Source organism: Acinonyx jubatus, chromosome A2 (assembly GCF_027475565.1).
Source record: "Acinonyx jubatus isolate Ajub_Pintada_27869175 chromosome A2, VMU_Ajub_asm_v1.0, whole genome shotgun sequence".
Classification (NCBI taxonomy): Eukaryota; Metazoa; Chordata; class Mammalia; order Carnivora; family Felidae; genus Acinonyx; species Acinonyx jubatus.
The window spans coordinates 41,929,743-41,944,748 of record NC_069383.1 but is presented as its reverse complement, the minus strand read 5'-3'; the positions used below and the strand labels follow the sequence as shown (position 1 = coordinate 41,944,748).

General features: G+C 38.2%; 1 protein-coding gene across 3 annotated transcripts in view; it reads right to left on the bottom strand.

Annotated features, from left to right (window-relative positions):
- MATCAP2 (microtubule associated tyrosine carboxypeptidase 2) overlaps positions 1-15,006 on the bottom strand; it is a 75,204-nt gene that overhangs the window by 40,737 nt on the left and 19,461 nt on the right. For 2 of the 3 annotated variants that reach the window (XM_015065026.3, XM_015065027.3), the window contains one exon: positions 7,234-7,928. In XM_015065026.3, coding sequence (XP_014920512.1) covers positions 7,234-7,928 — 695 coding nt within the window. The remainder of the gene's footprint in view (positions 1-7,233; positions 7,929-15,006) is intronic. The other variant, XM_015065028.3, reaches the window with a different exon arrangement.

Below are 15,006 nucleotides of genomic sequence, written 5' to 3'. Positions count from 1 at the left end.
TGTGAAAGGTTTGTGATTTGCTAAACACAAAACTGTGTCACCTAAGGAGAGGTAAGATTTAAAGGTGGCTTGCTTTTTCTTCCCCTTTTTACTTGAATGACTTGAGGTCTACCAAGATAAAATACTACAACATTAGTACAATTAAACCTTAGCCTCAAGGAAATGTTGCCTCAAGACATCCTGCTATCAGTGAAGCTGTCTGATTTCCAATTAAGTTGCTTCCAACAAAAACGGAAAATAAACACATCTTGCTTTTAGAACATGACATGATTTTATGTATTATTCAAAAGCATGTGTTTTAATATAATGAATTACCTATTCCATTTACACAAGACCTTGTTTTCTGAGAACCACACTTAAAATTAAAAGTCTTTATGTTATGCCAACCATTGGTCCCAGTACAACAGAGCTTATTATTATTTAATAGATCTGGTAAAATGGAGGTGGTGAACTGGCAACCCAAGGGATAAATGTGGCCCAGGAACAAGTTTTCCTTGGTCTGGACAGCCTTTGCTTAATTGAATTAGCAGTTAACATTTACTTGGAGATAAGCAATTTGCATGTTTCTATGTCAGAATAAAGATACATTACAAAGTATAATGTAAAATTCACATGAATTTAAGATAAAACAGATTTGCTCCTGATTTCCTTGATTATTCTCTTTACATCTCTATTAGGTTACCTTCTTAGGAAAGTTTGAAAAGCATTCTCCTGAGTTGTCATACTGAATATACATTATAGAAAGAACTGCATTGAAATAGTTAACTTTTAGGTTTTTGTACTTGGAGAAACAAATTTCACTTATTTAGAAAATTAGTTTTAACAAACCTAATTATTTGCCAATTATGTTGTATTATTAGAGCACTGTTATCTGAAGTAAAAGAATTTTCAGTTAACACAGCTTGTGGAAACTGAGCTTTTCTGTGATTAATACGCAGTGTGAAAGAAGAACTAAAAGTTTTTACAAAATAAATGACACAACTGGATATATAATATGACACAAAACAGAATCTTGATTTAATTAGCCACAGTATTTTTAGGTCTCAAATTGAGAGAGATCTGTGAGGTCCTAGAAAGAGTTCTAAATAATCATTTTCATCCTACACCATAATGTGCAAGGAAAACTTCAGAGACTGAGCCCATTTCTCTCCTACAAAGCAAGACTCCTACAAATCAATCCCAAATCAAAGAAAAAAATATACACATATTAATGTTTGTTTATTTCTGAGAAAGAGAGAGACATAGAGAGACGGAGAGACAGAATCTGACGCAGGCTCCAGGCTCTGAACTGTCAGCACAGAGCCTGATGTGGGGCAAGATCATAACCTGAGCCGGAGTCAGATGCTTAACCAACTGAGCCACCCACACGTCCCCCAAATGAAGGAATATTTTTAAAAGAAGGCAATTCTCCAATTTCTTAGTTATATTTAAACGTCTGACAAACCTTTCATTTAACATAGTAATTCTTACAAACAGCTAAAATCCATTCTGCTATTGGTTGAAAGGGTTATATCTTAAGGTATCGTAAAGATTAACAAGTACACATCTACAGAGTACTTTGGCATACTACAATAGAAACATAAAGATGTTTTATTGTATGTTTTTGACATCTCAATATTTTGCAAACTTATCTGCACATTTCTTCCAGTAATTGCAAGCCTTTAACGTCTGTTCTTTATCCAGACTAACATTCCTTAATACTTATTTCCCTATCTTTCCCAAGTTCATCTTTTCCCCCAGAGGTTATGATGCAAGATGTCTATAACCAAATCAGAGGTTCAAAAGCTTTCTTTCTTTCTTTATAAATCAATTCAGTGCTTTATTTTTACTTAGATGTTTGATTTTAAGCATTGCTTCTATCTCTACTTCATGCCACTGTTTGTGGCTTTTTTCTATTACTGCGTTTACTACTTACTACAGACCCTAGTGAATTACTCATGGCTGGTATAGCACCGTCCTCAGCAGGAAAGCAAAGGTGGTGGCTGCCTTCATGAGAACGATTCCACAGAGAGAGAACAGGGAATATCTTCCTATTTTAACTAATTCATATAAACGCTTCCTTCCATTAATATGGGTAATCAATAACTATCCTTACAAATAGTTATTTTGAAATATATAAAGTCTTAGGAATAGGAAAACACTGGATACAGTATTTCAATTGTAGAAGGAATTTTTGAAAACTATTTTTTAATTTTTTAATTTATGGATTAAATTAATGTATTTTATGTATTTATCTTGAGAGAGAGCAGGAGAGCAGGGGAGGGGTAGAAAGAGAGAGGGAGAGAGAGAATCCCAAGAAGGCTCTGTGCTGTCAGTGTAGAGCCCCATGCAAGGCTCGGTCTCACAAACTGTGAGACCACACGACCTGAGCCGAAATCGAAAATCAGATGCTTAACTGACTGAGCCACCAGGCACCCCTTACACTATTTTCCATTATTTTTTTCATTTGAAGACACTTAAGTAATTTTATTTTAACACTTATCAATTCTGGATTATGTATACTCCACCTGAAGCAGAAAGGGAACAGATGAAATGCAACAGTTAGGACAATAGTAAAAGAGAAATAGTACAGAGCCTTACTGGAAGGGATGTTGCTGCTTTGTTCCCTGGCAGAGCCACAAGGGCAGGAAGAGAGAAATCAACACCTATAATGTTATGGATAGCCTGTCTGGGGAGCCCTTCCCAGTCTTCCTAAGGCATTCATTAACACTGTATTGAGACTGAAGTCATAACTAAAAGAGGACGATGGGTGCCCTTACTGGGAGATACTTTTGTCTCACAGTTCTAAAAAAAACAGCAAAATCACTATTACACAAGTATATATCATAAAGAGGAAAAAATATCTTCAATGTCCTCATAATTAGCTTCTGCCAGAGGCATGGATCCTTGCCAGCAAAGTGAGAGGATCTTTCCATCTGGTGCCCTTTGGGTGCTGGGGGTGGCAAAGGGACAGCCAGGCTAAAAACATGCTGTGAAACAGTGGTGTGCTGGAGCCCCATCATTCTGGCTTGTGATTTTCAAGCAGTTCATGTTACACTGCTTGAAACTGATCATGGTGGAAGTATTCATATTTACATCATGGACACTGAGAGCTGGTTTTCCAACATGCCATTGTGTGGAAGTCAGCAGCACTTGAAACAGACTCCTGGTTCTGCACCTTACTATATGTGACCTCAGGAAAGTTACTACACTTCTCTACGTCAATTTTTTCAACTGGTAAAACTACAAGTATTGCACCTCATGTGAGGAACTAAAAATGGTAACAGCTATAAAGTACTAAGCAATCAGAGTAACAAGCAAATATTAAGTAGTCTATCAATGCTAGTTATAATCTGTCACACATTGATGGTTCATGTGACTTTGTCCTTAAATTTCAAAGCAATTTTAATGGAGCAAGGGTCCTTAAATAAAAGGGCAATGTCAACAATTTCATAACAATACAAGTATATGGAGAACAAATGTTTTTGTTCGCTCTTCCCCTGCTACCCTCAAGGCAAAATTTCTAACTTAGCATACACTTAATTTACTTGGCCTTCTATACAAATATCATACAACTAAAAAGTATTAGAAAGTATTACAATGCCAAAGAACCCCATGCTTATGGTAAATATTATATGAATATAGGGCCCAGGCTCAATTTGTGAATAGTAATGTAACACGATGGACCTTTACAAAGCTATCAGAGAGCAGGCCTTACAACTGACCAGGAATCTCAAACTGACAGCAAATACAGCAGCCCAAACAGATGTTTTATTTGAATACAGAGTTTTTTCTTCTTCTTTTCTAAAATATGAATGTAAATAAATGCCTTTAAGAGATCAACTTAAGCCCACCAGTCCCCATCTCTTACATCTAGGAAAGTCTGAAGGAAACCAGAAGCAAGCTTCTAAGAGTCCTCTCCAAATGAAGTCACAAAGGATACAACTAACTTCTCCAGCAACTGAGTTCTAAGAACAGGTAAAGAGTGGTATACCAAGGAAACTTGTTACAGATCAGCACCCAAGGTTTTTATTGGGAACTAGTACAGAAGCACCCCTATGCCTACCATGTTCTAAAATTTCAGACTCTCAAAAGGAAAAGAGGTGTCCAATATAAACACTGTTTGCACAACTCAGGCACAGCAAACTACTCTTACCATTTAAGGAAACTTTTATTTCAGTCAACTGTTTACCAGTCAAGTTCTCAGACTAAGGCCAACCTTGCAAGCAGACCTTTCTAAGTCAGTGGTAACAGGCCTGCTATCAACTGCTTTTGCACACCTACCTTTAATTTTTCTTCCCTGACAGCCAGAGGAGCCTCGTCCCAAGGTCTTTACCTGATACCCCAAAGCCTTCTTTCTCTCATACAAAAGCAACCCATTTGCCAACCACTAATTATCTCCACTGCTCCAGTTTTATTGATGCATACGAAAATAATTCAACTGTTATCTAGCCAAACAAAAGTTGACTTATTTTCCCAATGTTATTAAATATCACTCTACTAATCAGAACCTCTAGTTAGCATGAGCTAGCCTGGATCTACACTGAGATAGGATTCCAGCCAGAGGTAGAAAACAAGTCACTTAAGTTGTCCATTGGCTTTATCATGTAAATATATAATTTCCATTTGACTTGCTGGAAATACTGAAAATAGTTCAAGGACTCTTATTACTACCCTGAAGACTCTTCTCATCTCCCACTTCCAATCTTACTCAACAAAGTGCACAGTGCAAAGTCAAATGGATTTGGTATCTAAGTTTCCCAGGGGCAGTCAGCCCCCAGGAAGTAGGACAAAAAGTGCACTGGCTGCCAGTTTTGCTGTATGAGGGCGCCACTGAGGAGCCACTTCTAAGCCACTGGTGAGGATGCACCTGACCCTTAACAGCTTTCAGCATTCTCTCACCCCAGATCCCTTCTTCAACTCCCAGGAAGCACTGCACTCCTTCCTGCAAAGGTCCAGAGCCACACAAAACAGATATTCTCAGTTTCTGTCAAGTTTAAAAATACTCAAGGGTTGGGAAGCTGAGGGCCACCATGGCTGTCAGCAAGAGGGTGAGCAGGGTTCAGCAGGCTCCACCTGGAATTATATTCAAGTCCAATAGTCCATGCTAGACCCCATGAACCACCTCACGGACCTGTCTCCTGGGGGACCTAATGCTTAGATCACAAAAACCTGCATCCTGGAACTCCTGGACATTGATGGGACAATCAACTGAGAATGACCAGAGCTTGAGCACTGCTTTGGTTCCATTCTGATAGACTTACCTTGTGCATGGAAAGTTTAGCACTGTTCTGCCAATATGTGCACTGGAGAGGACCATGGTCACTCCAACAACAGTGCAGACTGCCTTCCATTGAAGGATTCAGATCCTGACTATCTGCTAGGGGTCGACAAGGCCTTGAGGGTAGAGGCCAGAGACCATCAGGTGACTTGGCTATCCTGGTCCCCTTGTGTAGCATGTTTCTGAATCCCGAGACTAGCTCTGAAGCTATGTTTTTGCTTCACAGCTGGGGGCGGGGAAGGATGTATGACATCATGCCATAATCCACTCAGATGCTAAATAGGAATTTAAGCAAATTTTATGGAGGCCTTGTTCTAATGAATCCCTTTTATTCAATTAAAGTGGTTTAAACAGTACACTAGGCATTTGTTGACAGCATTCTCCCAAAGGGTGGCCTTTGAAGTACAGCCAGTAGGACTGCTGGTGCTATTTACTCGAGCAACCCAAGTATAGGTTTATCTCCTCAAGCCGGAATTGGATTAAAATAAAGACTGTAAAGCCACAGGCCAAGCAGTGTCAGTTCTCAATCTGTGGAGCAGCTGATCTTCCTGTCTTCCAGGGAAATGAGAGAACACTCATTTTGATCCAATGGTGGGAAATCTCTTTCCCAATTGGTAGGGTTTAGGGTAGGACACCAAATTAAAGAATATTGGTAGGTAAATCTCAGCCATCTCTTTCAGCACTAATGGGGAAAAAAGCAAATAGCATTTTCATAATTATCATAAATTTTAAATGAGTGAAATACCTATTCAGTTGATTGCAATGTCCGAAATAAAAATCACAAAATGACTGCCAAAACAGGAATAAAGACAATAGTTGCCCTTATTAGTATTTAGTACAATCTCAGCACTTCTAAATAAAAAGTGCCCATTAAAAATCTAGAGAAGCAGTTGAAAAGGTTTCTTCTAATAAAGGAAAATAAATAGCAAAACTAAAATTATTATAATCTTAAAATAAGCTTTACATAATGGCTTCAAAAGGCTTGTCAGATTCCATCATTTATTACAACAAAAATCTGCTGGCCACAAGTCCAAGGAACTGTATTATAGCAAAAATGCTAAAATAGGGCACACACCACAGGAAAATGGAACCACGCAGTTTCACCTAGCCTACAAACAGATTTTCAATCACTCACAAAGCCAAGTTGAACCTCATGTATTATAAAAGCGTGTAGAAAGTTAATTTAACCAAAGGTTGTCTGCCTTTATCATCTCAACACTATGCCTTTCAGATAAACATCAGTGAATTTCTCCTCAAAAATTTAAGGATTTCAAAGTTTTTTAAGCCTCATAATACACAAAACTATGTGCCACATGTCTAAATGGAGCAATATCGAAAGTGTTGCTCATATCCTTCACATCATGATTTTCTAACCTTGAAAATAATTGTTAAAACCCCACTATTTTCTTCTTTAAATGAGTGCTGAAATATTTATTTGACAATGATTAACAATGACAACAAAGCATTAAGAAGTTCATGGGCAAGTATCAAGTCTAGCTCTCCAAAATGCCTATGGAGCCTAAAAAAGATGGGAGTGTAACAGCATAGGGGAACCAAAGACTGTATGATCTACCTAAGGCCCTCAAAATCAAATGGAAAATGCAAACACAGTGTGAGCTGCATAACACTGGTCTCTGGGTTGGCTAATGGCCTACATGTCTGTAACTCCCAAATGAAAGCCTAGAACCAGAATCTTAAGCTTTTTCCAAATATAGCTGCTTCCTGCCACAAAGTCTATCTAACAGATTCTTCATAGATTCTGACTAGTGCATAGTAGTTTACATATAGGCTATGGCACTCACCTGGATTTTTCCTATCACATATTTACATGTACTGAATGGGAGTTAACTATAACATATAAATAACTGGAATGTTTTTTAAGTCTTTTTTTCTTTTTTTTTCTTTTTATAAGATTGTAAATAATTGCTTTAGTTACATAAAAATGAAATACCATTACTGAAGTAGCATTTTACCTGTTTAAGAAATCGGTCAGATGCATTGCTGTGTTTGGCCAACACACTTGGCAGAGATGGATTTACATATTCAAACTGAGGATTGTAGGTATAGTCAGACTTGAAAAATCTCAGTTTTTCTTTCTCCAAGTTGGTGGGCTTTATAGCAGTCAGTATACAAAATTTCTTCCCAGAAAAGTCATCTCCCTTTTCAAAACTTCTAGACAGCTGAGGCTGTGGCTTTGGCTTTGGCAGAGTGGAGAAATGGCGTCGCTTTACCTTGTTTTTGGGTTTAGGCGGCAGTACTATGCTGCTCCCTGTAACAGAGATATCATGTGTAAACTTTATAGGACTCGACACTGAACTAGTGACAAAGACACCAGGCTGCCTTCCTAGGCAGTACCAAGTACCACTGCTCATCACAGGCACTGGGGCTTTCATCTTGCGAAGATCTTTACTACGAGAAGAACTAGGAGATTTGCTGGGCTTTCTACATCTTTTGGAGTAGGTGGAGGAAGGCTGTTTTTGTGAATGATGCTTTTTCTCCTCTTTGCTCTGTAGCAGAACATTGTAACTACTGGTTCCAGTTGTGAAAATGTCCTTTAGTATCCCAGTAGATAAATGTGAAATGCTTCTTTTGCTGTCAGTGATCAATGACTCTTCTGCATTTAGAACAGACTTCTTAGCAAGTTCTTGCTCAGGCCAGTGAAGCTTTTCTGTGTTAATAAACAAAATCAAAACAAAAGAAATAACAAAGATACCAGATGAAGCAAATTGCTTATTATACAAAAAGTACTCTGAAGGTTCTGTAAACCTTACAATTTTGCAACGATCTTTAGAAAAGACATTTTAAATATTAAATATATTACCAAGCTTTGGTCATGCTAGACATTGTCACTTCTATATAAGCATATATATGCTAAATTTTAAAAATTCTCAGCTTGAAGCCATTAAGATGATCAAAGTTTAATATCAATGTGAGATAATACACATAAGTAATCTGAATATTCAACTCTACCAATGACTATAATTTCACAGTAAGGATATAATTTTCAATAGTATTTCCAATATCAAAGCAAGACCCAAGGCATTTAAAAGCCAGTACAATCTTGAAATTAGATGCTATAAATAAAGATAGCTATCAGGAAAAGAAGGACAACACTGCCTTATTTATCTCAGAAACAATTTTTAAAATTAAATAAATGATATGTGTATGTTAAAGCATGTTTTCATAATGTCACTCAATTGTTTGATTTTCTTAATTCTAGGCTACAGGTTAAAAGAAAATTAAGTTTTTTTTTCTTGCCAAATCTGAAAAAAACTGTAACTGTTATTACCTAGACATAAGAATATCAAATGGTAAATTAAGGAGAGGTCAGCTTTGCCTTTAGATTTCACAGTGCTTTAAAGAGGTACGAACCACCTGATATACTGATGCTCGTGCTCTGCTTTAAAACTGTGTTGACCTGCATTGTTTCATTCCACAAATACATGGAATACTACTAACTAGGTACTACGAGAAACATACGTTATGAGAAACATCTTTATAAATCTACTGTCTCTGCCTTCAACCAGCTTCCAATCTGGCTCTGAAGGCAAGGCAAGCCTATGAAGATTTGAATAGTAATACAAGACAGTATAAGTTTAAAAGCAAAAACAGAAAATACAGAGTTCAGAGAAGGAAGAAAGTAATGTGAAGAGAAACATGAGATTTCGGTTAGACCCTTAAGAACTTTCAGATTCAATTCTAAATTGACGAAGCGTTTGAATTTGTCTTAAATCCTACTTACCAGAACTAGATTCCAGCCCAAGTCCTATCTACAAATATGACCTCTGGCCAAGTCTGCTTATAAACCTTCCTTAAGTCTTTCAAATGACATATGATTCTCTCAATTCTCTTTTCCAAGTCTCATGGACCCTTATGCCTCTAGCCCCAACCTTTGGCTCCTACTACGGAAGCAACTTCAATGCTAGCCAACTTGAACAGCTGCCTGCCTTGCTAAGAAACAATTTATTTCAATTTTTTAAAAACTTTATCCACGTACATCTGTCATTCACTCATTCAAGGTTTGACATTCAGGGATCCTTTCTACAATGAGTAGTAATACATAATAATAACAATAATGGCAGATACCATTTGTTGACACATTTATGTGAGTTTGGGATTTCACAGAAAACTATACATGTTGTATCACTTAATCCTCAGAAATGTTAAATCATTTGTTCAATGTTATATTACAATAAAGTAATAAACAGCAAAATGATTTGAGAGCCGGTGTATGTAATTAGAGTTCAGGCTTGTTATTATGTATATAACATATAACGTTCATTCAATTATCAACAGCTATTCAATATTGTCAGCTATATGCACAGCACTGTACCTTTTCTTTCTCTGTACAGAACATGTACAGAGACATGGTAATCTGAATCACTGATGTACTAAGATAGGTACCAGAACCGTGTTTTATTCATCACTTCCTTTCCAACATCTGGCATGGATCTGGTAGACATTTTTAGTGCACGCTGTATAAATGAATAAACGAATGAATGGCACAACCCTAAACAGGTCGTCTCCAACCATTCTAGATAAACAGATATTTGTAGTTCTGGGACCATTCTACAGTTCTATGAAGTCACTGCAGAAGTGGACATATAACAGGGAAACCAGTGGTTCTCAACCAGAGGCAATTTTGCTCCCCAGGGGGCGTATGGCAGTGTCTGGAGACATTTTGGTTGTCACAACAAGGGAGTGGTGCTACTAGCATCTTGTGGGTAGAGGCCAAGAATGATGCTAAATATCCTTCAATGCATCGCACAGCCTCCTACAACAAAAATATCCATCCTAAAACAGTGCTGTGGTAGAGAAACCCTGCCCTAAATGTAAGTTTTTAAAGCTTAGAAGTCATAGAGTTTAGGGTAAAGATTTGGTAAAATACCAGGTCAAAAATGGGTAATAATCCAAATACGTAAGGTAATAGTCCCTCTAGTTAACATTTTCTAGGCCAATATGTGAAATTTGAATTCTGGTGTCTTAAAGACAAAAGCAAAAATATGCAGAGGCTAAATGTCTATTCTATGCACAAGATGAGAAGTAGGAGCTAGACACAGGGTCATGTTGAAGGTTGATTACACAAAGAAGCCATTCAATAAATGGAAAAAAACAGCCAAAAATAAACAGAACAAACACAACTTTCATTACAGGCTGGTAGGTCTCAGTCCCTCAGGGGTTTCAGACTTAAATGTTGCCAACCGATAGTCCAAACTGGGCAGGCTTGGCAAACATAGGCTAAGGAACACCAGAGCACAGGCTGTAGCCCAAATGCCCATGAACAATGTCAGTTTCCCTAAAAAGACATCACAAGTTTATGAGACAAGAGGTGATTAGGAAAGGAAGAACGAAATGGACACTAAAAGGAAAAGAAAAAAAGAAAAACCTTGAATAAGAATAAGGGTATCACAAACAGAAAATCAGGTGAGAAGTAGGCACAGCCAGGAAGGTAAAGGGAGGTAATCAGGTTCTTTTTTCTTTTGGTCTTCATAATAAAAGGGGAGAAAGTTACATCAAATTAAAATCAGTGAATAAAACTATTCTAAATAATTCCCAATTTTGATGGCTTATTACAGGTGTGTTGTGTTGAGTATATTTGTTTAAAAATGAATTCAGTTTAAAAATGCTTTCTTTGGGGGCACCTGGGTGGCGCAGTCGGTTAAGCGTCCGACTTCAGCCAGGTCACGATCTCGCGGTCCGTGAGTTCGAGCCCCGCGTCAGGCTCTGGGCTGATGGCTCGGAGCCTGGAGCCTGTTTCCGATTCTGTGTCTCCCTCTCTCTCTGCCCCTCCCCCATTCATGCTCTGTCTCTCTCTGTCCCAAAAATAAATAAAAAACGTTGAAAAAAAAATTAAAAAAAAAAATAAAAATGCTTTCTTTGGTTCCTAAAACATAATAGCTATATGACTACAGAGCTGAACTCAGAGTTCTTTTGTTTTGTCATAAGGCATCAGTGATCACTAAATTCAGAATTTTGTGGGGGCGCCTGGGTGGCTCAGTCGGTTGAGCATCCAACTTCAGCTCAGGTCATGATCTCAAGGTTCGTGAGTTCAAGCCCTGCATCCGGCTCTGTGCTGACAGCTCGGAGCCTAGAGCCTGCTTTGGATTCTGTGTCCCCTCCCCCCCACCCCTGCTTGTGCTCTCTGTTTTTCAACAATGAATAAACATTAAAAACATTTTTTTTAATAAATTCAGAATTTTGTTCCACCTCAATCTATACACTTCAGGATTCTTAACAAAAGTCCTAAACCATCTGCCAAAAACACTCAATGGGAGGTGACAGAGTGTGTAGGACAGAACCCTTTCCACCAGGAGTTGTAGCATTTCGGCTCACTTGCTAATTTTCTACCTGAGAGGATTAGCCCCAGTCCATTTTAAGCTCCATCTGTTGATGAGTAAGGTTTGGGAGTGCCAATAGTGTATTTATTTAATAAAACGCCAATCGTGCCAAATGCTGATATCCCATGAAGTTCATAAAAGTGGGGCAGGTGATCAAATAACTCATGATGAATATAAATTAAGTCCTCAGAATCACACTGATCTTATTTCAGTTGTATTAAAGTGTACTACTATGAGAGACCCTAAAGTACTGTTTTTTAATTTTAAATATTATTGCTTACTTAAAAAATGACTTTTACACATGCATAAAAACATCATAAAAGGCCAGTAAGATTTCATCTTCTCCTTCTTTTCCTGAAAAATTAAACTTTATTTTTTTTCAATATATGAAATTTATTGTCAAATTGGTTTCCATACAACACCCAGTGCTCATCCCAAAAGGTGCCCTCCTCAATACCCATCACCCACCCTCCCCTCCCTCCCACCCCCCATCAACCCTCAGTTTGTTCTCAGTTTTTAAGAGTCTCTTATGCTTTGGCTCTCTTCCACTTTAACCTCTTTTTTTTTCCCTTCCCCTCCCCCATGGGTTTCTGTTAAGCTTCTCAGGATCCACATAAGAGTGAAACCATATGGTATCTGTCCTTCTCTGTATGGCTTATTTCACTTAGCATCACACTCTCCAGTTCCATCCATGTTGCTACAAAGGGCCATATTTCATTCTTTCTCATTGCCACGTAGTACTCCATTGTGTATATAAACCACAATTTCTTTATCCATTCATCAGTTGATGGACATTTAGGCTCTTTCCATAATTTGGCTATTGTTGAGAGTGTTGCTATAAACATTGGGGTACAAGTGCCCCTATGCATCAGTACTCCTGTATCTCTTGGGTAAATTCCTAGCAGTGCTATTGCTGGGTCATAGGGTAGGTCTATTTTTAATGAAAAATTAAACTTGAAAAATAGTTTTTAATGTTTACTTATTTTTGAGAGAGAGAGAGAGAGAGAAACACAGAGTGTGAGCAGGGGAGGAGCTGAGAGAGAGGGAGACAGAGAATCTGAAGCAGGCTCCAGGCTCTAAGCTGTCAGCACAGGGCCCGAGGCAGGGCTTGAACTCACAGACCGTTGAGATCATGACCTGAGCTGAAGTCAGCCACCTAACCCACTGAGCCACCCAGGCGCCCCTGAAAAATCAAACTTTTAAAAAGCATACACAGGCTTCTTTGGGGGAAGTGTACTCATTTTCCCTCAGAAAATAAGGCAATCAGTCCTACTTTCTCATATTAAAAGTCACTATGTAATGTGACATTTTAGCCATCAGCAATCTTCTTCACCAGAACTTTAGAGTAAACAAAATTAATCTGTTGCTCAAAGAAATCATTCATACCAACCTGATTACCCATATTGAGGGGGGAAAAAAAGGAAATAATAATACATTAAAATTGATACTCAGTATATTCACCTACTTGTGAATATACTGAAATTACCAACACAATGAAAGCTTAATTTGTTTCTAGAACAGGTGAAAAGGATACCAGGATTCCTGGCTTCCATCCTCGGCTCTTTCAATCACCTCTCTGTAATATTAGCCTAATCATTAAGCCCATCAGGGCCTCATGTTCCTCATTTAAAGGAAAGAGAGAGGGACTCACTAAACTTTGTTTTTCATGACTGTGAAGAGGTGAGGTTTCACAGTAATTATGAGATTCCCCAGCTGAAAGGAAGATTAGATCACCAGAAACAATGGCTGGTGGAAAATACCATTCAACCAATTTTGACTCAGAAAATGGCAATTTCATACAGTTCACTAGAATTTATGAAACCTAAGGATATGGGATAATCTTACATAATAAGACAATAGACTGATTACAAACAAAAGAAAAGGCAAAACAAAACAATATAGTCCCCAAACAAGATAAACACTTTATCAAGTAGTTGTTCATCACTTAAAGGATATAATATCAAGAATAGGAAAAAAATGAATAAATTATGGTAACCTGTATATCAGAACACTACATTGCAATGAAAAAGCAGCTAAGCGTGCAAGCAACAATACAGTGCATCTCACAGGCAATACCGTGCAAACGAAGCCAGATCAAAAGAGTACATACAGTATAATTCCATTTTTACATAGTTCAGAAACAGGCAAATCTAATTTATGGTGTTAGAAGTCAGAATAGTGGTTACCATTGAGGGATGGGTTATAACCTAGGAAGAGGCTATCTTCTTCTGGGCAGTGGTTACATATGCACAAATTTATTGGGTTACACACTTAAGACTTGTGCACTTTACTGAATGTAAGTTACACCTTAATCTTTTTGCGGGGAGGGGGAAAGAGATACAGGGAGAGACAATGCCAAGCAGGCTCTCTGCTGCCAGCGCAGAGCCCGACACAGAGCTCAAACTCATGAACTGTGAGATCATGACCTGAGCAGAGATCAAGAGTTGGACGCTCAACCAACTGAGCCACCCAGGAGCCCCACACCTTAATCTTTTAAGATATGTGAAAACATCAGTATCTTTGAAGACATACTTATTGCCCAATTTGCCTTATAACAGATAATCTATTATTTTTAACATCTCTGAATTCAACAGAACCCCATATAGTTTCTCAACTGTAAGTTAAAAAAGGAGATGAAAAGGCACTGCTCATGTCATTCAGGAACTGAGAAAACTGACTTTACTTCAGGATTCCCAAAAATGTCACAATCCCAGTTAGGAGTACTTCAGTGTTACTCAACTAGTAACAATGATTCTTTATAATGTGATGCTGTTGTTCTTTGGTCAGGAATTGCGTGTTATTATTTTAGTTAGAAATATGCAGGGTATTCTACAATGCCAGAAAATGGTGGTTGTGGTAAAAGAAACCGTTTTAAAAACCATCTGAAACAACAGTGAATGTGCTAGAAAACGAAGTTCCCCATGGTTTTCCCCTTAGGATGAAGACAAAACTCCTGACCGTGGCATATGATGTCACTTACCATCAGGTCACCCTGCCTCTCTTGCCTCCATGCACAATGTCGCCCTTACTCAGTCCACTCTAGCTTCCTTTCATTCTGTCAATCCCTCACACTCACCAGCCTCTCTTCAGACACAACACCTCTTCATACACTGTCCCCTATGTTTGGAGAGTGCTTCTTCCCATCAGATTAATTCCCACTCATCCTTTAGTTCAAATACCACTTGTTCCGGAAACCTCCCCTGGAAGGTTCTTTGAAGCACCTGTCACAGTTGTAGTTTTACATTTGTTTGTATGAAGGACTCCTCCAATACTGAAATTATAAGTCCCATTATGGCAAACATCTGTGTTTGGTTTTGCTCATTCACTGACTTGCTCATGAAGGAATGGCCTGAGAGGTAGCCAGTATTTGAGAGGAAACGAAAGGATACCGGATTTGAATGCCTGAAG